This window comes from Lissotriton helveticus, chromosome 10 (genome assembly GCF_964261635.1).
Source record: "Lissotriton helveticus chromosome 10, aLisHel1.1, whole genome shotgun sequence".
Classification (NCBI taxonomy): Eukaryota; Metazoa; Chordata; class Amphibia; order Caudata; family Salamandridae; genus Lissotriton; species Lissotriton helveticus.
In genome coordinates this window covers 72,245,159-72,267,600 of record NC_136071.1, presented here as the reverse complement: position 1 = coordinate 72,267,600, position 22,442 = coordinate 72,245,159, and the positions used below count along the sequence as shown (strand labels likewise).

General features: G+C 41.8%; 1 protein-coding gene across 1 annotated transcript in view; it reads left to right on the top strand.

Annotated features, from left to right (window-relative positions):
* CFP (complement factor properdin) overlaps positions 1-22,442 on the top strand; it is a 137,637-nt gene that overhangs the window by 106,164 nt on the left and 9,031 nt on the right. Inside the window, exons 8-9 of the mRNA XM_078664778.1 lie at positions 8,584-8,695; positions 10,369-10,511. Coding sequence (XP_078520904.1) covers positions 8,584-8,695; positions 10,369-10,511 — 255 coding nt within the window. The remainder of the gene's footprint in view (positions 1-8,583; positions 8,696-10,368; positions 10,512-22,442) is intronic.

Genomic DNA, 22,442 nt, shown 5'->3' with positions numbered 1-22,442 from the left:
TCAGTTTGCCTCACTCAAAATAAAGCCTCCTTTTCTATTTACGGTTAAGCTTAGACATTCCTTGACCTTTTTCTTTTTTTTAAAAGTTTTAATAAATGATTTGTTTATATAGCACTGTCTTGTGACATGAAGCTACTTCTAGCTCTATAAATACTGCCACTGCCGTCATCTCCATGTTGAGAATTCCCCAATAGAAGTGATATTTTTACTTCTCAAGGAGGAGGAGAAGCAGATGTTCAGATCTTGGCTTGGGTGGCGGGTAGACTCCGTTTGATGGGGCCTTGTCCCTAATTACGGGGCGGGATGTTGTGGTGCAGTGAATGGGATTTAGGTGGGCACAAGCTACCTCTATAAAGCCCCATGTCTTCATGTTTATTTTAATTTTAGATATATTTGGTTGGTTTCTTATATCTAGCATAGCTGAGCAGAGTTGATGCCTTAGGTAAAGCAAGCATTGACAAAGCCAGGAGGTCTGGTGTTGGCTGATTGTCTTCTGGCTTTATCAAATTTATTTTCATGGTTTTTGCCAACTTTTAATGCTGGAGAAGGGCCAGCCCCTCGTTAATCTAAAAAAATAAAAAACATAAAACACTGACTAAATGCAAATATATTTTTGGGTCTCAAAACTCACACATTGCCGTAGTAGTCCCTGGGGTTACTTAAAGGGAACTACTTTGTGTGCAGGCGTGTACCTTGTGAAAGGGGGTTTTGTATAGCATTTTAAGACCCTAGTGTAATTTTCCAGATTCATGCCCTTATATAGGTATAAATCACCTTGTCCTTATATAGGCATAGAAATCATAACCATATTTAGACATAGCTCATGCAGTCCAAATACGGCATGGCTACTTCTACTAGTTCAGAAAATCCACAACAATTTCTTGGAAAACTCGCCTTCAGCAGTCAGGTCCTTTCCCTTGCTTGAATATTGATTTGTCGAAGAACTCATGGAGTTTTCAAAGAACTGAGGCTCATTGATGACGTTATTATGTCCAACCTTACGTCAAACTCGGCACCTTCAAGGTATAAATATGCCCACACTTGCCCTAGCAAACACACGGTGGTTTGGAGCAGTTCGACTATCTACTTGCCTGATGCATCTCGCTGCAGCAAGTGCCGAAGGAAGCCGACCCTCCAGCAGATGCACTGAGAGAGACGCTGTCTTTTCTCTTGCCGAGAAATCCAGCTCCAGTGTTTCCAAGCTCCCCTTGCGGGGTGTTGGGAAATTGAGTCCTGAGAGAGAGTTACCAGACCTCCTTCATTCTAAACCAAGGTACGGAGCTGATTAGACCCTAAGAGAAATCTTGGATAGATTCTTGATAAAAGAATACTAAACCTATGCTACACATCACTTACTTCTTCCCTCGTACTAGACCTAGGTTAGGTACACCGGGGTAGGCGTAGTTTAGAAGCACCAGTTGAGTACTTTTTAGTCATTGTTATTTATGTATGTATTTTATGGCTTGGAAACCATACCATGCTTTTACAGTATTATTTCATAATACTCTTCTTGCTGTACGCATTATACTTTACAGCCAGTATTACGATTGTAGCAGTTCATTTCTTCTGCATGAGAAAGAAGACTGTTCAATAAATACTTTTTTATTGAAAACACCCGTCTCTCTATTTCTCTGCACCTCTGGTGAAACAAAGCATGCACGATTGACTGAGTGAAATATCTATCTATTGTTTCCACGATTCTGAAGATACGTTTTATCTTGGGAAACAAAGTTGTCATGTTTATGCGGTTGTCAGAAACTAATCCCTTCTTGTTCATTCGAGAAAGTTTCTAGTGACCTATGAGCTAGCTGGCACTCACAATTAAGTCTAATATATTCGATAGAGACCTAGTAGACATTAGTCCTACGTCAATTCTATAGTATATATTATTCCAATGCGCAGAGCCTATTGGGAATATAGGAACTACACTACAGGGGAATACTGTCACTCACTGAAGCAGGCTGAGCCATTACAATTTGCTGCACGCCGTAGTGGGTAGAAGAAAAAAATGAATGACAAAATAATAGATCAATGGATGAAGAGTGCTGCCTGAATGCCCTTATAAGTTTAAATATGTGATATATATATAATTTTAGTAAAATCAAAAGGTTGTGTCTAACACTAGACCTAAAGAGGTAGAGGTTGTATACTACCCTTCAGTAAACGTTGTAGCTTCCTTTTATTGAATGCCTTTTATGGCATGCAGCAGTAGCCTCATTCTAGGATACTCCTGTTGGGCCTTGTTGTGTAGAGACTTCGCCTGGTGGCTAGAGCTGCCGGCCTTAGAACATGGCGAACCAAGTTCAAATCCCGGCCTCGGCTTAACATCTTGTGATTCTGGACGAATCACTCAATCTCCTGGTGCTGAAAAGAGAAAAATGTATAAGTCAGTCTGGATCAATTACAATGTGCTTTTTGACTAGGTGTGCGCTATAAAAAAATTGAAATACATAGCATGAAGTTCTTGGACAGCAGTATTTAGTGTCCCTGTGCAAAACTCACAGTCAGCGTTGATAAAAAGTGTATGAATAGTCTGATTTGCACTAAACTCAAGGATCCCACTGTTAAGGTGGCTTCCATGTGAGCAGCATTAATTGGCATTTATTTTGTTACAGAGTTTTATATAGCACAAACTTGACCCGAATCGGGTATCAGAGCGCTTTAAATAGCACCAGTTGCATTACATGAGGACACTTTCGTTTTTGTTAGGCACGGGGAGATTAAGTGATTTGCCCAGAATCACAGGATGTTCAGCGTCATTGCCAAGACTCCAACCCAGTTCCCCAGATTCACTGTCAACCACCATAGCCGTTAGGCCAACTCTTCTCCCCTAATTGCTGGTAAGCAGCATTGTTTCAAAAGTATGGGGTGTCGGTGTGGAAGGAAAGTTGTAGGGAGTAGCATCGATTGAGTGCCGGCAACATGGCTCACTGAATCAAGCACTGAGAGCTCACATCTGTTTGTGACGTTCACGGGGAAGACTTGCATTATGGATGTCTAGTCTTTCCTCCATCTCTGGTAAAAAAAACAAAAACCAGCACTATTGAGTTGGGGATTTACAGCACTTAGAAATGGTGTAAAATGTAGTCTTAAGTACTGTAAAACTATATAGTTATTTTAATTGTGAGAAGCGTGTGTTGACACTCTCAGCAAGGAACATTGTTCAAAATGCCTAAGGTCCAATAGTCCAGATCTCCCCTTCTTGGTGGAGTTGCTTATTTTAGGTTCCCATGCCATAGAAAGACTCTGTTCCCAGCAGTATTTATTATTCTCTGAACCGTCTACCAGACCCATAGGCACCCACAATCTAAATATGTATGTGTCACAACAGTGCAACTCTTAGTCCTAGGCGGGACGAAGTGTAGGAAGCAATGGAATGAGACGATCCAGTATTATAAGGATAAACAAACATAACCTAGTCATGCAATGGAATATTTTTATTATTATGCGTTCTTATATAGCGCTCGATTACCCTTAGGCATCTCGGCGCTTGCTTTGGGAACCCGTCCTGGCTTTTTTTCCCTGTGAGATACCCGTACTGGGCATCCCAAAGGTGAAAGCCAGGCATCCCGCCGCGGGGGGGCTATAGTGGAGATTAAGCAAGCTGATGCCCAGAGATGCAGAGTGTGAACCCGTGATTTGAGTAGGTACCAAAACAAGAATGATCGAGTCCGTGGATATTTGGGCTCAAGACCCTGCTGCGTCGGGAATTGAACCCTGGTCCCGGGTCTGACCTCTGCTTCAGGATCTACCTCCTCTAACCAGTGAGCCACACTTCTCCACTTCTCCAAACGATCCATTATATTAGACTAATGGAACATAATCTAGTCATGCGAGGGAATGAGATAATCTAGTATTATGAGAATTACCAAACGTAATCTAGCAATGCATGGATGAAAACAATACAGTGCTATGGGGATTGCCAAACACAATCTAGTCATGCGATGGAATGAGACAATCAAGCATCAGGAGTACTAACGAACATAATCTAGGCATGCAATAAAATGGGACAATCCGTATTTGAAGGATTAATAAACATAATCTAGTTATGCAATGAAATAAAACGTTCCAGTATTATGAGGATTACCAAACATAAATTAGTGATATGATGGAATGAGACGATTCAGTATTAGCAGAATTACCAAATGCAATCTAGTCATTCAATGGAATGAGACGATCCATTATTATGGAAATCATCAAATATAATGTAGTCATCTGATGGAATGCGAGGATGCAGTGTTAGGAGCATTACCAAACATCCTTCAGCCATGCGATAGAATGAGATGATCCAATGGAAATCGCCAAACGTGATCTAGTCATGCGATGGAATGAGAAGATGCAGTGTTAGAAGTTTTACCTAGCATCATTTAGTCATGCGATGGAATGAGATGATCCATTATTATGAGAATCATCAAACGTGAAATAGTCATGCGATGGAATGAGAAGATGCAGTGTTAGAAGTTTTACCGAGCATCATTTAGTCATGCGATGGAATGAGACGATCCATTATTACGAGAATCATCAAATGTGATCTAGTCATGCGATGGAATGAGAAGATGCAGTGTTAGGAAAGAATCAATAATAGCGATTTGTTACTTCTATGTGTACAATCTGCAGCACATATAGAAGTGGCAAATCGTCATTATTTAATGATTGTTTATGTGCATGAAGGGGCACCATCCGGCACATAAACAACCATTAAAGGTGTCCAGCCTTCTCCACCCTCCTTCTGCACCATTACTAAATATACTCTCAGTTTTAGGATTATTTTCCTCCCTCTCTGCCCCTTTCTTTCCTAATCCTCCCAACCAGGGCGACAACTCTAGCCTTTGCTTTGAGCCTTTTGATGAAGAGGATGCATTTTCAGTTTTAATGTTTCTACCTTCAGCGTTACAGATGATGGCCCCTTGTCAGACATGTCCCGCCCTTCAATCATGTTTTACACACACAGCTCCCAGAAACTTACTTGGTAGAGTATCGATTCATACAATTATGAAATAAAATTTCATAAACAACATTTTTAGAAGAAAGAAAGGACCCCCCTCAATAGCAAAGACTTTGGCAAAGTCCAAAGATGTTGATGGAATGTACTAAAGACTCTATATATCCAAATTGTCGACCAGAGGTGGGAGCAACTATGAGTAAACTTTTACACGACAATGAGTTAAAGGCTCTTCAAACAATGCAAAGAAAGGTGTCAGCAATACTTGGAAGCAAGGGAAAGTTTATGGGGGTGCTATGATCTTCCTGGAAAAGTTAATAATCAGGATCCTTTTTCAGTGAGTGGAAAGAGAAGTTCTAATATCTCTCCTTCTGTCTGTGAAGTTCCAAAATCCTTAACATTCGCCTATTAGACCACTAGCTCAAGGGATGCTAATCCATTGTGGAGCCCTGACTACGAAAGTCCAAAATCTGAGGATGAGGAGGAGGAAATGTGACTCCAAACCTTTGCCTGAACTCCAAGACTGAAAGGTATGTGGCTGCCTTGTCGATTGACAGCTGGACGTCTCTACCGCCATGACTGCTCCCCTACCACTAAAGCCTTATTCTTTACATTTCTTAGCTCATGGTTTGATGCTGCAGGCACCCAAAGTATGAATGGAGGGAGAAGGAGTCCAACCAAAAAAGCCACCATGAGCTAGGGCGACCTGACTGCTGACAGCGCTCGTGGAAGGAATTCCTAGCACGTAACAGCTCTTAAGATGACCGGAGCATGCAGTTGAAGCAGTCTCCAAAAACTGTGGATCAGAACTCCTGTTGGGAACTTGAAGTTGATTTCTATCCCTACCTTTGTCTGAGAAGCCACTGTAGTCAGTACTGCCACTTCACCAACTTTGCTTGTTAATAAAGGCTTTTGTGGACAATACTGCTGCCATAAACCAACACAGCAGCTGTATCAGATTGGAAGAGCTCTGCTCACATTGGTTAGTGGAAGCAGGCAGTAGGCATGCCTCCTCAATGGGTTCAGGAGGAGAAGAACCAATGGACCCAGTCACCAATGAGGATTTCAGGTGTGTGGCGCCTCAAAGTTTAGGGATGTTTGTGGAATAGACACCGCAAGGCTAAAGTTATCTTACTTCGTAGACCAAGTTAACAGCTACATATGGAAATATTTGAGGGAGTTTCAGAGCAGACAGGTGATATTGGGCTCAGATTATGACAATCAGAGCATTTTACCACTGGTGCTCTGAAACCTCTTCCTTTCTTGCATTGATCCATCATGAAATCTATAGTGGATCCTTGGACAATACAGCCCTCTATGGTCACACCAGCACATCCCCTTCAGCTTCATCTAGGGACATGTTATTCCATCTGCATTTTATGTGCAGATTGTGTGGGAAAAAGTCTGAGCTTTTTAACTGTTACTGGTGTTCCCTGGAATAAGAATCTGATAGTCTGTCACCACTTTCTACCAATTGTGGGAAGTTTTTGAGGGGTTACTTTGCTCAGATTGTTGGAATCAGAGGGGCATATTTACAAGGGCATTGCGCCACCGCAGCTTTACTTTTTAGGATGTTCCGGTGGCACAATGCCCTGCTCCATATTTACAAAGTGGCGTTAAGACACTTTGCATGCCTTAACGCCGCTTTGTAATATAGTACCCTTTCACACAGGTATTTGCATGAAAGGGGCGAGCAATGGGTGTTGCTGTGGGCATTCCACCGCAACACCGATTGTTTTTAGACACTGCCCCAGATTTACAAAGATGTGTAAATATAAGGCAGCGCCAAAAACTAACACCACTGAATAGTAGGATTTAGGTTGGTGCAACGAGTAGAAATACTTTTATTCTTTCTATGTGCGCTCCAGTCTGCAGCACACTTTGAAAGAGCAAATCACCTTTAATGATTGTTTATGTACAGGAAGGTGGCCTTTCCTGCACATAAACAATCATCCCTGAAACGCAGGCACCCTTGCACCTTCGCGCAAAGGTGTCTGTGTTGGTGATAGGCAAGTATTTTTGGTGCCAACGCTAGGGGAAACACAGTGGTGCGCCATATTCTTGTGAATACGGGGCTTCCCTGCATGTTCTACATTACGCTGCGCTGCTAAATTGCTTGCAGCGCCATGCAATTTCTTTGTAAATATGCCCCAGAGTCTTTTACCACTGGCATCCTGGGGTTTCACTGTAATAGGGAGTCCAAAACTGGCCACCAAGTTCACCATTTAGCACTTGACCCCCTGGCTAGCAAAGTCGAGCAGCTCAAGGCTTTCTCAGGCAGGTGGTGCACGCGGATAGAGAACTGAACTCACTAGCACATCTAATAGCAATCAAGAAACCAATGTCCAACCAGTCTGCCATTCCAAAGAGAAGTGGTATTTAACCTGCAACGGTGGGTGAGTCCTCAACACCTCTTTTTCTAATGGAATGTGGGTTACAGGTCAGAGATCCAAAAGGCCAGACGGTCCATAGTGCTGTGACCTGGTTGACTGCTTCCTGGCTGTGGCCAATGTAACCACATACACTGAGGTATTCAGTGCTCCTCAATTTAATATAAATGCCAAAAATAAAGAGCTATCAGCCTGATTCATGTACGGGCCGTTTTGCGTGGCCCTAATAGCGAATCATAGCGACTCGCTATTGAGGACACGCAAAACGGCATTCATGTAGGAATTGCTAAATCAATAGCGATTCCTACATGTTCTCTATTTGCGAGTAGCAATTTGCTACTCGCAAAAAAAGGAATAACTCCCCATTCATTCCTATGGGCCAAAAGGCCCATAGGAATGAATGGGGAGTATCCCTCATTTGCGAGTAGCAATTTGCTACTCGCAAATCAGATAGCGATTTCAAGGGTGCCAGGGGTGTCCAAAGGGCACCCTGTAGCACCCCTAAAATGCACATTTGAACAGGTGTTGCGCACACACATGTCCAAAGGACATGTGTGTGTGCAACATGCAACTTAGAAAAATGCTTTTAAAAGCATTTTTCTGAGTTTTTGCTATTTACCGACAGGTCTGACCTCTCGGTAAATAGCAGCCCAAAAGTGCTAAATCGCAATTTTTTATTGTGTCATGAATAGCATTTGAGGAATCTCTATTAGAGATTCCTTAAATGCCATTCCTCGCAAATATGCGCATTCTTAAATAGCGATTTTTGCATTTGGGATGATGAATACCAAATGCAAAAATCGCACTCGCAAAGGGCCAGATTCTCAGAATCTGGCCCTTTTGCGAGCGCTTTTAGCTACATGAATCAGGCTGTAAGTGTTATAATAACTTTTCCATATTATTTAATTGTATTATTTAATTGTTATGTTTTATACCAAGGCCCCATGGGATATTTGGTTTTCTTTATTTTATTTTTATTTATAGAGTTTTATACAGCGCAGAATCACAGGATTTTGAGTATCGATGCCGAGACTCGAACCCGGCTCCCCCGCTTCAAGGTCGATCACTCTAGCTGTTACGCCAAATCTTTTTCCCCTCATAGTGCACATTTTTCTGCATGTTCCGCGACATTCCACTGACACTACACACATATTTCGGATTGCATGAACTGCTGAGCATTGTTTCAAAAGTCTCCGTAAACCTGAGGGTCTTGACATCTGATAGATGATCTCTTACCACTGTACTTTGCAGAGGAAGGCAACTTTTGGTCAGAGTGGAGTGAGTGGAGCCTGTGCAAGCCACCATGTGGAGATTCCACCCGAAGCCGCTTCAGGAAGTGCCAGCCTCTCTTGAGCGGATATAAGTGAGTATATTTGAGAGTTTACGTAGGGCATTGTCGACCTTGAGCCAGTGGGCCTGAGAATGGATCAACATCACTTGAGTAAAACTTACTTCTAGGGAGAAAAAAAAGATTCTTAATAATTGACGCGTGCACTGAGAATAGTTCAGTCCATATATACTTCACCCCACTGAACTTTATAATTTTCTCTGCCATGAACAAATGTATTTAACGTATTCCCATTCCTTTCTAACTAGTTACCTCCATCTATTCATCCATTCCATTGATACACACCCCAATTTCACTTTCTGTCCCTCAATTCCAGTCTGCTTTAGCCTTACACTTTAGGACCCGCTGAAGCCCTCATCAAGCAGAGCCACACCCATTTCCTTGAGGCTTGTCCCCATATCAGCATTAAACTGTGGCCAAACCCTGACCTCCATCTTTCTTCCTCTAAGCCCCACTCCCCTCTATGTCTATGGCCACTTGGGCTTTGGTGAATTCTTACGGCTTTATTAATTGGCCACCTACATCACACTAACAAGGTGGAGCCAAGTTGTCCCTTGAGTCAGCTCAACCAGTCAACTGGTTCCCTTGAAAGAGGAAGGCGTTCCCAGAATGCCATTTAACCAATGGGGCCATATATCCCTACACTGGTCCTGACTCTCGAGCATTTACCACTCACAGGGTGTAAATTGAGAAATCAATGTCTACCCATTGGAATATAGTTTTGTGTACACTGACATGTGTAACCTGTTTAGGTGTTAAATAATGAATATATATATATATATATATATATATATGTATATATATATATAAAACACTGCTGCTAATTCAGAGTGCTTCATTACATCTGGACTCAGGTGGAAGCGGAATTCTGAGTTGCATAAAATTAGCGCTTGCTCCAGCCATTTTTGCCATCGCAAATTCCTCCAGGTGTTTTTCCAATTCTGTAAAACAGTTCCCGCCTGTTGCCTTTCACACTGACTTGCGGAACCCGGAACCAGCAAGTAAAACCGCCCAGGGGAAAGGACAAGGTGCAGTAGTGGTTTTTCATTTGTGGCTTTCCATCTCTGTATTCCAGAACAACTTGGAAAGAGGACCATAGTATTTCCGGTTAAACTCGGTTTTTAAACACTGTTTTCTCTCATTTCTGCTAAATGTGGGTAGTAAAAGTTAAATTAGAAAAGCATGCATTGCTTTTGAGGAATTCCTGAACCTCTCTGCATTGGGGAGCACATCCATCACATCTGCACCACTGCATCAGCTTCTCCCTTTTGGGCTTAGTCCTTCTTTAATTTCTTTTTAAATCTTTTGTTCCTAGTGTCAGTGTGCTTCGATGAACCTGTGCTGGATAACACCGCTACTACTAATCATAACCACAACAGCAACAAATCTCCTACAGCCGTGCTTTGTGGTTCGTACACCTCACACTTTCCCCGGCGAGCCACCCCAAGGTGGGGATTCCTGTCTAAAATAAGCCACTGGGGCACTATTTTACCTCTTCACTGACTTGACTCACACATAGTTTTTCTTTGCCCTCACAGGTGTCAATCTTCACTGTTGCAAGGGTTTTTAAAGCAATTTCCAGCCCTCGCAACAAGGTAGAACTACCTCCACAGGTTGCGAGCTGGATGGCTAGGATTCCAAGAGTTATCAAGGGGAAAACATATATGTTTCTCTGTTTTTCTTCCCAGGAACGAAACCGGCATCCAGAAGGTAACCGAGGTCTTCTTTTGGGGTACACCAAATGTACTGTGTGAGGAACTTGATGGACAAAGGCGAAGGGTAACTGAGAGCCAGGACTGCAAAAATGTTTATGACTGCGAAGAACCTCAAGGTAAGCTGAACTCTAAAAAAATATATATATATACAGGCTAGAGTGAGTACCTCAATGTTGTCACTCTTCGCTCTTGATGCTTCTCTTGCCCTAGTGATGAGCTCTGTTTGTGATAATTGGCTACTTCAGTAAAGAGACCCTTTTTTGATATTTGGGTATTTTGTGCTTTCACCTTGGGATATTTTTTCCAAATAAGGTGTCCACATCAATATGCCCTCTTTTTCCCCAACATTCTGGAGATTCTAGAAGTACTCGGGTGTGTATATTACATTGGAGGGCACTGAGAACATTTCCAAAATGTAGCTATTTGGTCAAAATTGCTGTGCAAGAAAGTATATGTTTTGTTTCCTAAAAATAGCATCAGTGAATGGTTTGCTGTGCTAGGATCACCATCTTTCAGCAACAAGTTGAGTTGTAAAAATAATGTTACCACACGTTTTGTATTTTTCTAAGGGGCAATCCATTTTTCTACTTTTCTTTTTGTTTCAAGCTTTTTGCAGTTGGAGGTGGAAACAGGTGTGAAACCCCTGGGAAATCCTGGGAAGCTGCACGTTCCTGAAAAGTAGACAAACTTATGAATTGACAAAAAGGGTCATTTGTGTAGATCCCTGAACATTTCTATTGATAAAATAATAATTGAAATAAAAAAAAAAATGGCAGTAAGTAGGAAAAATGGCCATTGTTATGTTATGTTATAATCAGACCCCCCAGGATATTGCGGCATGGATTAGCAAATTTAGCGGCACAAATATGGAAATTTAGCGACACAAATATGGAAATTTAGCTGCAATTTTGAGGCACTTCATGTTACTCATAATCATTCGTTTTCAGTCTTAAATCAATGGAAACTGTTTTAGCAGAGTATTCTACTTTAAATTAGGCATGTTTAAAGTGTCTGTAGCACTACAGAAGCAAAGCTCCAGTCCTAACCTCCTAGGAGGGAGCTCCCTGGGATGTTCTAGCGCCCATGTATGTACCTCTGCCGGGGCACCGCTGCTTCCTGGATCCATGAGGCAGGACACCTCTTCCTCAGGCTCCCTAGGGCGCAGGATCGTAGTGACTGATCCAAATAAGTGAGACACACTGCATAGGGAGGTCACCTCCTGCTTACCTGCTCCAGGCCCCATAGGTCGACTTGAGCAAACATAGCCTGACCTCAAAAAGGAATCTTAGGGCATATTACCAAGGGGGGTGATAGACAATTATCGCCGATTTAGCGGCCGTTTTCGGCCGCTAAGCGGCGATAATTCTATCGCCCTATTAGCAAGCTGTTGCTAACTGATGTTAGCTACAGCTTTTAGGCGATAGCGAGCGGTTTGGGGCCCGCTTTGCATGTCAGCGATGTTTATCGCTAATGACATGCAAAGTGGGAGTACCCAACCCATTAGCGACTGAAATCAGTCAATAACGTCGCTATCCCCTATTAACAAGGCAGGCGTAGCGTTGGAAATATTCGCGCTAAGCGCGAATATCTCCAAAAACTAACGCCTGCTCAGACCAGTTCTTAGCCATGTTATCCAATGGGAGGTGGATAACATGGCTAAGAGCATTTTGTCGCTAATGCGTGAATATCGCTGTATTCTCAGCGATATTCACACATTTCGCCTGATTTTTATCGCTTTTGAGATAAACTTTGCTAATAGCAAGTTATCTCAGCGATAAAAACCGGTGATGCGCGGCGATAAAAATATTGCCGCTAACCCTACTTAGCGATAAATATCGCTATTTGTTGGTAATATGCCCCCTTGTCCTGAAGATTTTGGAGAGGATACTTGAACATAAAGGATTACTTTCTAGACCCCAGCTTAAAAGGTTTGAGAATTCTTTAGTCTTCCGCTCCTTTTTGCACCATCAAGTACATTACCAAAAAGTTTTGATACTCTAAAATGTAATTTTTTAAGTAGACCTCTCTGAGTGGAGTCTAGTTTCCATGGCTTCACCCAAAGCAGTCTAAGACACGCTATTGAAGCCCCAACCCATGCTGCGGCTGCCCACAAGCTTTTATTTTATTGTTTCCCTTTTGGTCTCCTATTTTTCCTTTTGCCCCTGCTCCAATAAATGTTACTTCTACGCGCGGTGCCAAGATCCTGTGACGCAGGAGGTATTTGTTGTAGATAATTTGATAAAGATTTTAGATGGTGTTTGCAATTCCACTGAAGTGCAGCAGCCCGACCAGGCATGCACTTTACCTTAAATGATGCTGACAGTGACCACAAGCACATGTTTGTGCATAAATAACTGAGACCAACTCGTGAGAAAGGGATACAATGTAATGATGGATGTAAATCAGGGCTTTTTGGTTGCCATTTTTCCATTTTACCCTTAAATGTGGCGGGTGGCCATTTCTGAACAAAGAGAAACGTTTGTGTGTGCTAAAGAAATATGAAATTTGCCTCGTAGCAGTGTGCAGCTGCTAGGTTTTTATTTAAGGGTTGGGAATGGGAGAAGCAGCGAGCAACAGACTGGGAGGCAAGCAGCTCAGCAGCAGTGCTGGGCACTTACACAAGCAGTCACAAAAAAACTAAAACACAAAGATGGAAAAAGTAAGTGGACCAAAAGAGGAGCAGGAAAGTGGGGGATAAGTTGAGTTGGCAAGAGAGGGAGGAAAGCCATGTACTTCCATAGAGTGCATCAAAAACCAAGTCTCACCCCATCAGCTTTGGAGGCTAAATCAGCTGTTCATTCAGAAACCATGTACAGAGGTGTTCCAGGGAGGCGACAGTCCCAAGATTAGGGAAGAAATCGATGGCATTGGCCGGAAACTGAGATCAGCAAGAAAGCCATGAGCCCTGGGCTTACTGAGGCCTGCTCTGTCTGTGTTTGTGTTGTTGACAGCAGGTCAGTAGGACAATGGCTAAAGCTTTCTGTAGGTGTGGCATCAAAAAATCTTGAGTGTCTCCGATGGACATCCATGATTTTTTTTATTTTACTCTGCATTTAGAAACAAAGGGTAAACCAGAAAAATGTTTCAGGAAAGAGCAGCACAGCTTTTCCGATGCAGAGGATGTTTGTCTGAGCACAGGTTGTAGGGAAGCCCAAACCCAAATTACAGATGCTGCTTCCCCGGGTGAACAGCTGGGGATTTCTTGCTACACAGTGGTTGTTTCCTGGAATGTATGTATTTAAACAAGTGGCAGGTTATAGTCCGATAAAGGACTTTAGACTAGGAAGACAGGAGTGGGCAGATTTAACGAGTCCCACTAGGCGAGTCCACAAGTTGCCTACCTATGAGGTGCTGGTGGGGGCCATGCTTCTAGCCCAAGTCCCTTCAAAACTGAACACGGCCATTACAAGACCGGCGCCATCGAAATTCCCCATTGAGCATGAGCAGTTCACCTGGATTCCCTGACGTGAGTAGTAAGGGGTGGATTGAAATAGGGGGAGTTCGTGTGTAGTGTGGTCGGTAAAGGCGAGGAGCCTGAAAACAAACTGTCTACAAAAATCCATTCTTTTTCATAGTCTTAAAGCACAAATGACTTCTAATTACTTAGAAGAAAAAAACAAAACGGCTTTTGCAAGGACATATTTAAGTACAGGGAGCATAAAATGAACGTTTGGGGCAGAAAGCCCTGTGAATGCTCCAGCGTGACACAGTGTTGTCATTTTTGCCTAATTGCCCAAAACTGGTGCCGCTTTTTCATATGTACTTTTGTACTCAACTTCCCCTTCCAGGCGGCATTCACCTCAAGTCCGAGAGCCACAGACCTCTCTCTCCCTGGACCCCTCTCCTTTGTCTGGCCATGCTGGCCTGCCTTACGCCGGTCCTTGGTCATTCCATGAGTCAGGGGGCTGCCGAGAAATTTTTGATTGTCTGTGACTGAGTCAGTCAACGACAATCAAAGTGAGCGCTTTAACGAGATGGCCACAAGAGGTCCTCATCTCCCAAAAGTTGGGAATTGAGAGAAATTTTGCGGGCAGTTCCGTAAAAATAGTGGCATTTTTACAAAACTGCAGATTTCGCGATTTTTCGGGGAAATCGCGAAATCCTGGAGGGTCTGTATAATGGATTTATATCACGCACAAATACTCAAGAGTGTCCTGGCGCGCAAAATAACAGTGACCCGTTGGAGCAAAAACTTTACCATGTCTGCTTGAAAAGGAAGGTTTTCAGTTGCTTTTTAAAAAGTCTGAGGTCCTGAGTGTTCCGTAATTCAAGGGGCAAGGAGTTCCATGCCATAGCTGTTTTGAAGGACAAAGACTGACCCCCAGCCGCATTCTGCGGAATCGTGGGATCGCCATCTATCGGTGGGTGGGTCGCTGAGCGCATCGATCTATTAGGGACATAGAAAGCAAAACGCTTTCTGATGTACATTGGTCCAAGATCGTGCAGAGCTCTATGTGCCAGACTAAGAGCTTTAAATTGAACTCTCTGAGCCACAGGGAGCCAATGCAACTCCCGTAAATGCGGTTTTAAGCTAGATCTTCCGGAGATGTTAAACAGCAGTCTAGCCGCGGCATTCTGTATGGTCTGTAGTTTTTGTTTTAAAATATCCAGGAATTCTCACATACAGAGCATTTGCATAATCAATGCGGTAGAGAATGAGGGCACGCACAACCATTTCCTTGGCCGGCCTCGGAAGCAAAGGGAAAAACCTTCTAAGTGACTTGAGGGTGCCAAAATTACTGATTAAGTTTTCATCAGTAATTTTTGGTCTTGATGGCTGATTCACAAAAGCAGTACACCATTACGTTTGATAGAGCCTTCTGGGTGCAAAGATATATAGGGTTTGTAGGTTCTCCAAAAACATGTGATACACAGAGTCAACAACTGTCCTACACCTTATAATGATTTTTCAGTCTATTGAACGTAAAAATTGGTATGAAGGAAATCAATGTATTTCTAAAATGTGCACATGATACTGAGTTTAGGAACAGATGTTATTTGGACACCTCTGAATTTAGGCTTACCCACAATATCATGTGAATAAGAGGGCATTTTGCACACTGTGTTCTTTCTTGCTTACTGACTTACATTTGGAAGCCGAAAATGCAGATAAATCCAATAGTCAAGAAAGAATGCTCGACTCTTCTGTGTTTCTACACCACTCCCAATAAAAATGGTACCCCACCTGTATGGGTCGGACTAGCTCCAACAACACAAACACCCAGAACATGACATAGAGACAAAACATTTCCCAGAACAAAAACTACTTAAAAAATAAATACATTATATATATTTATATATTACCTACTGGCGATAGCCAGTAGGTATATATAGTTAGGACCTAGCTACCATAGGAAATCCGCAACATTCTATTGGGAATAACTTTGGCGCCGGTTGAGGAATTTGCGTGTAATTTTCCAAAAGTTTGGCCAGCTCCGCTGCGCTCCTTCCCTGAAAGTTTCGGGGAGATTCGTGAAGTGGGGGCTGAGAAAAAAGGGGGGTCCCAAAACATGTTTTCCCCATGTTAATTTCCATAGGACGTTCTGACAAGGCTACAGCCCGAACCGCTGAACGGAATTACACCAAACTTGGCAAAATTGTAGGGACTGGTACGCAGAAGTGCCTTTGCTATATTTGGTGAAAATTGCTTCAGTGGTTTTTATGAAAATTAACTTCAAAAACACGTATATATCTGGGCGGAGCCTAACCACACATCTCATCGTGAGATCTGATTGGCTGTCAGCACTTCATCCAAGAAGTGTTGGCAGCCATCTTGGGACCAATATACATGATAGCACCTCATTAAAAAGCATTGTAGTTAATAGAGGGTTTTAGGACTTTAGTTACATTATAAATCATTTGTTGATGGTACCATACTCATTTTAGGAATTGTGGTGTGTTCTAAGGTGATTTTACCATGTGAAAAAGCCTTCTGCTGGGATATCATGAATCATGTTTGAAAGAAAACTATTATCTCATTCTTTTCCCACAGTGGTTTGGAAGGGGATCTATGAGCTAAACTGAAAGCATATTTTCTGTAAATTCACATTATCTTTCTCAGTCATGTGAGAATGAAGTCTGACATTCTCAGTAAAACATGTACATCCAACAAGGACAGAGACTGTCAGTTGATTCCTTTGTGTTCTACTGCAGCCTCCTAGAGTGTTCTAAAGAACAACTAGAGCGCTAACAGTCCTACTTATTACAAAGGTATGGCACACCTGAAGCCATCTTGATTGGAATAAAGTGGTAACTCTTAAAACATTTAATTTAAAAAGGAACAAAATGAGGGGGTATATTTTGCCATAGAAAGTATGATTAGTGCTGCAGAAAGAAAAATTAGGGCACATTTTGAGTGACTTCCCAAATCCTCTTCTATTTCATTAAAAAATTCTGACATGCAGTCTCCCAAGATGGCCACCAGAGACAAAAGAGCCCAAATGTAGCCCAAATATCACCCAGATGTAGCCCAAGTATAGCCCAATGACAGAATGTCCCAGAGTGTTCTAAAGAACAACTAGAGCGCTAACAGTCTTACTTATGACAAAAGTATGGCACACCAGAAGCCATCTTGATTGGAATGAAGTGGTAAGTCTGAAAACATTTAATTTAAAAAGGAACAAAATGAGGGGGTTCATTTTGCCATAGAAATAGAAAGTATGATTAGCAGCAGACTTCCCAGGTGAGCAGTAGCTTTACTACAGTGATCTAATGAGCAACTAGAGTGCTAACATTCAGAATTCATGACAAATGTGTGACACATCTGAATGCCTTCTTGATGGAACCAAAGTAAACAAGCATTGAAAATGCAATAGATCTCGCCCTCGTTTAAGTTAAAGCCATTCTGTTTGTAATGAGGTGGCTTTTTAGCTTTGCTTTTATTAGTGTTTTTAAAACTTTCATGTAAATAACATGCATATGTATGCATATATGTATATGTATGCATGCATTTATATTTGTATTTATATAGATATGCAGATTATATGTTTATATATGTATGTATATATATATATATACACATACATAAATGCATATGCATATATATGCATATATATGTGTATATGTGTGCGTGTAGAGAGAGGTAGAGAGGTAGAGGTGTAGAAGTAGAGAGGTAGAGGTAGAGAGGTAGAGGTAGAGACTAGTAGAGAAAGAAGTAGAGAGAGGTAGAGAGGTAGAGAGAAGAGAGTGAGTAATAGAGTAGAGAGTGAGTAGTAGAGAGTAGTAGAGAGCAGTAGAGAGAGTAGCAGAGAGTGAGTAGTAGAGAGTAGTAGAGTGAATAGTAGAGTGAGTAGTGGAGAGTAGTAGAGAGTGAGTAGTAGAGAGTGAGTAGTAGAGAGTAAGTAGTAGAGTGAGTAGTAGAGAGCAGTAGAGAGTGAGTAGTAGAGAGTAGTAAAGAGTGAGTAGTAGAGAGTAGTAGAGAATGAGAAGCAGAGAGAGAATAGTAGAGAGTAGTAGGGAGTGAGTAGTAGAGTGAGTAGTAGAGAGTAGTAGAGAGAGAGTAGTAGAGAGTACGTAGTAGAGAGTAGTAGAGAGTGAGTAGTAGAGAGTGAGTAGTAGAGAGTGAGTAGTAGAGAGTAGTAGAGAGAGAGTAGTAGAGAGTGAGTAGTAGAGAGTAGTAGAGAGTGAGAAGTAGAGAGTGAGTAGTAGAGAGTAGTAGATAGTGAGTAGTAAAGAGTGAGTAGTAGAGAGAGAGTAGTAGAGAGTGAGTAGTAGAGAGTAGAGAGTAGTAGAGAGTGAGTAGTAGAGAGTAATAGATAATGAGTAGTAGGGAGTGAGTAGTAGAGAGTAGTAGAGAGTAGTAGAGTAGTAGAGAATGAGTAGAAGAGAGTGAGTATTTGAGAGTAGTGGAGTAGTAGAGAGTAAGTAGTAGAGAGTAGTGGAGAATATTCCAAAGTTTGGCACAGCACCACTTGCACAATAAGTCCAATCAAATCATATCACTTAGAGTCCTTATTGAAGCGCTGAATCTTGGTGTATATTCAAATGCTTTTATTTTCCTTAAGTTTATGTACCACAGCGAGCTGACGCGTTTCATTCTGTACAACAGAACTTCTTCAGGGCGTTCTTATTTCCTTCAAGTTATGTCGGTATCCTGTTGTCATATAACTAGATATTTCTTCCAAATGTTAGACGAGACGTAAGTACATTCTTATTCAAAGTGACTAGGTATCAATTTTACCCACACAATTCGGGCAGACTTGAGTAATTTATAGCATCCTCAAAGTCAGTCTTTCCAAAATTCCAAAGTATAGGACATGATAATCCAAATCCAAATGTTTCTCAAGAAAAGTCATTTTCAATCGTTCGGAATTTCGGGGTTTGGGCAGATATGACCCAGGGACCCCCAGTATGCAAGGGGAATTAGTCCCCCCTCTGCAAACGTGCCAGTGGCCTGCGTTGCAGAGAGGTGTAAAAAGAGGCATAGCCTCATTACACCTCTGTGCAATGCAGCCCCCTGGCGCATACTGGAGGTTCCAGGTGGGCTAGTTGGCCCCCAGGGACCCCCAGTATGCAAGGGGAATTAGTTCCCCCTCTGCAAACGCGCCAGGGGGCTGCGTTGCAGAGAGGTGTAACAAGGGGCATAGCCTCATTACACCTCTGCAATGCAGCCCCCTGGCGCATACTGGAGGTTTAAGATGGGCTAGTTGGCCCCCAGGGGCCCCCAGTATGCAAGGGGAATTAGTTCCCCCTCTTCAAACACGCACGGGGGCTGCGTTGCAGAGAGGTGTAAAAAGGGGCGTGGCTTCATTACACCTCTCTGCAATGCAGTCCCCTGGCGCATACTGGAGATTCCTGGTGGGCTTTCAGGTCTTATGTAGTTAGGAATTAGCATTAAAAAAACCTTTGAAATTCACTGAAAAAAACATAGGTTTCAGGCCTTATATAGTTAGAAATTAGCATTTAAAAAACCTTGCAAATTCATTGAAAAAACCATAGGTTTCAGGCCTTATATAGTTAGGAATTAGCATTTAAAAAACCTTTGAAATTCAATGAAAAAACCATAGGTTTCAGGCCTTATATAGTTAGGAATTAGCATTTAAAAAACCTTTAAAATTCACTCAAAAAACTATAAGTTTTAGGGGTGTTATAGTTAGCTGGACATTTCACTCATACAAAACCATTGAAATTGCTCCTATATAGTTAGTTGTACTAACTATATTTCGCGCACCCGCAATCCACTGCTGATGATGTCACATATTACATCATTCATGACATGGTCAGTGACATCACTGATGACATCTCAAATGACATCACTGATGACATCACTGATGACATCATCCACGTGACAATCACATACACCTTTTCATACACAAGTAACATCTTTCATCACTCTTTGTAAAATACAGAGTATCATATTTGAATCCATTGTTACAGCAATACAAGTATCTAAAAACCCACTCAGTGATTCATAGATGTATACACACATCTAATCACTTACCTGTAGATTCACTCATACATGCTGTCAATGAACAATAGAACACTATCAAAAATACTTATACACCTAAATCGACATTATACACCAGCACACATCCTATTCACATATGAAGTCATCCTACTCACTTATGCAAACAATGGATCATACTTACATATTTACTTAGCTACACACTTATACAAACACAACTTCATCTATTCATTTAGATAGTAAGTCATACTTAGTGAATTATCAAATCATTATTACAAATATAAAGTTATCCATACAGTCACTCACACAATCATTGATTCTTATGTATACTTATTAATATACAACAACTGACACATACACTGCCTTTTATTTTTCTAGTTTGTTGGACATGTACCATTGAGAAATATATTTGCTCATCACCACACCCATAAAGATATTCACTCACCCAAACAACTGTTAGAACATGTAGTTTTAACTTCATATATCTAGTGAATCAACTATTCACACATCTTTGGGCAGTCACACCCCCCCCCCACCGAACCACCCACACATTCACTCTCCCATACAAATACTCAGTTAAATAATCAATAACTAATACAGACTTTCACATAGCTAGTAACCAACTGGAGAACCAGTTTACACAACAACTGACAAAGTGATACAGATATTCAAACAGTTTAGTCACTATCCACTATATTTAGTGAGACACTATAAATTGGTCAAGAAAACAGTCAATTACACTGCTACTAAATCCTCCATCCAAATATTTATTTTTATATATCCACTCATTCTTCAATGCAAATTGCTATATATATAATGCATATTTAAATAACGAAGCAAACCACATTCACTGGATGATGTCACCAGTGATGTCATCAGTGATGTCATTTGGGATGTCATCAGTGATGTCACTGACCATGTCATGAATGATGTAATATGTGACATCATCAGCAGTGGATTGCGGGTGCGCGAAATATAGTTACTACAACTAACTATATAGGAGCAATTTCAATGGTTTTGTATGAGTGAAATGTCCAGATAACTATAACACCCCTAAAACTTATAGTTTTTTGAGTGAATTTTAACCCCTTCCATGCTCATGACGGAACGGTTCCGTCATGAGCGTCGGGTGAGCTGTACTCATGACGGAACCGTTCCGTCATGAGCCCATAGGCTCATTAGAACCTTCAGCACAGCGCGAAAATTCGCGCCGCGCTGAAGGGGTGAAAGGTTTTTTAAATGCTAATTCCTAACTATATAAGGCCTGAAACCTATGGTTTTTTCAGTGAATATATATATATATATGAAAACCAAGTCTTCAACTCCGCAAAAACTCCTACAAAAGAAGACACGGACCCCAGGCTGCAGTAAGGTAGATTTTATTCAACCTCTCAGGCGACGCGTTTCGAGCAACTAGTGCTCTTGATCACACGATATATAACCATCCCACTCCTGCAAGGAAGAAGGCACGTACTCGAGGAAGTTTTGCATATGGCCTTCTTTATTTTCTGGGTCCCACTCGACCTCGAAGTAAAAAGAGACGCATTTCGGCTTCACTGAAGCCTTTGTCAATCAAATTGCCGCCATACATCTGGAAGTATATATAGCCCTTCCTCCCTCATAAACATTAAAGAAATACTGCTTTGAATAGCTATTCTCATTGAAATCAAAAACAAGCGTCGGAAAAGGTCTAAAGCCAGTAATAACGCATCATAATACAGTGAGTATTGAGCGCTAATTGCAATTATATGTTAAATTCGATTACTGCATAATGCATCAAATAGCATGTGTTCATCACAATAGGCCAAGTTACAATTCCAAGCATGTGCGCAGATAAGTTTCATCACAAGCCTGCAGGGGGAATATCTGTGGCCTCATTAGCATATGACGACGACAATTTCTCTTTAAAAAGCTGCCCTTCACATAGTAAAACAGCAACGTGATATGGACACATGTATAAAACTCGTGCTGCCTTTGTTATGAAATAAAAATGGAGACGTGTTGGCGCAAATGCAGTTCTTCCAAATAATGACGAACAACCGGCATACAGTCTGTGGACTGGAAACGTTAAAGGCATCTCAGGGGGCCCACACATGAACTCTGTAGTGTGATACATCACACACACACCGCAATAACTGTTTGCTGTCATTCCACGGAGTTGGATTGAGTGAATTGTGTGATATACGGCATTACTCCCAGAGATCGACTACAGCTCCCATAGTTCAGTGTGTCAGGTTGATCACGGTCACAAGTTCAAGGGCAATGATTTATATGAAAGTTCATCTAAGAGCTGCAGAATGCCGGTGCCAATAGTCGAAATAATATAACAAAGAGCAATGCAAAAACAGTCTCAAATGGTCGAATTACCATAATGTTCCAAGTAACAAGCAGCACTCAATAGCGATGGCAGAATGAACAAAACCATGAGGTCGGATGGGATCAATCAACAAAAATTACTATTGCCAAACATTCCTCACCGCCTCAGCATAGGGGTCCGCGGTGCCCAGTCACCGAAGTGCACCAGTCTCCTGGGCAAGGCTTTTCTAGACTTGGGAAACCAAGGCCCGTGCTGGCAGTCGTCAAAACCACCCCGCTGCGGGATCCTCACATCTCCACTGCTGTCATACTTGTTCCTCATATTCCT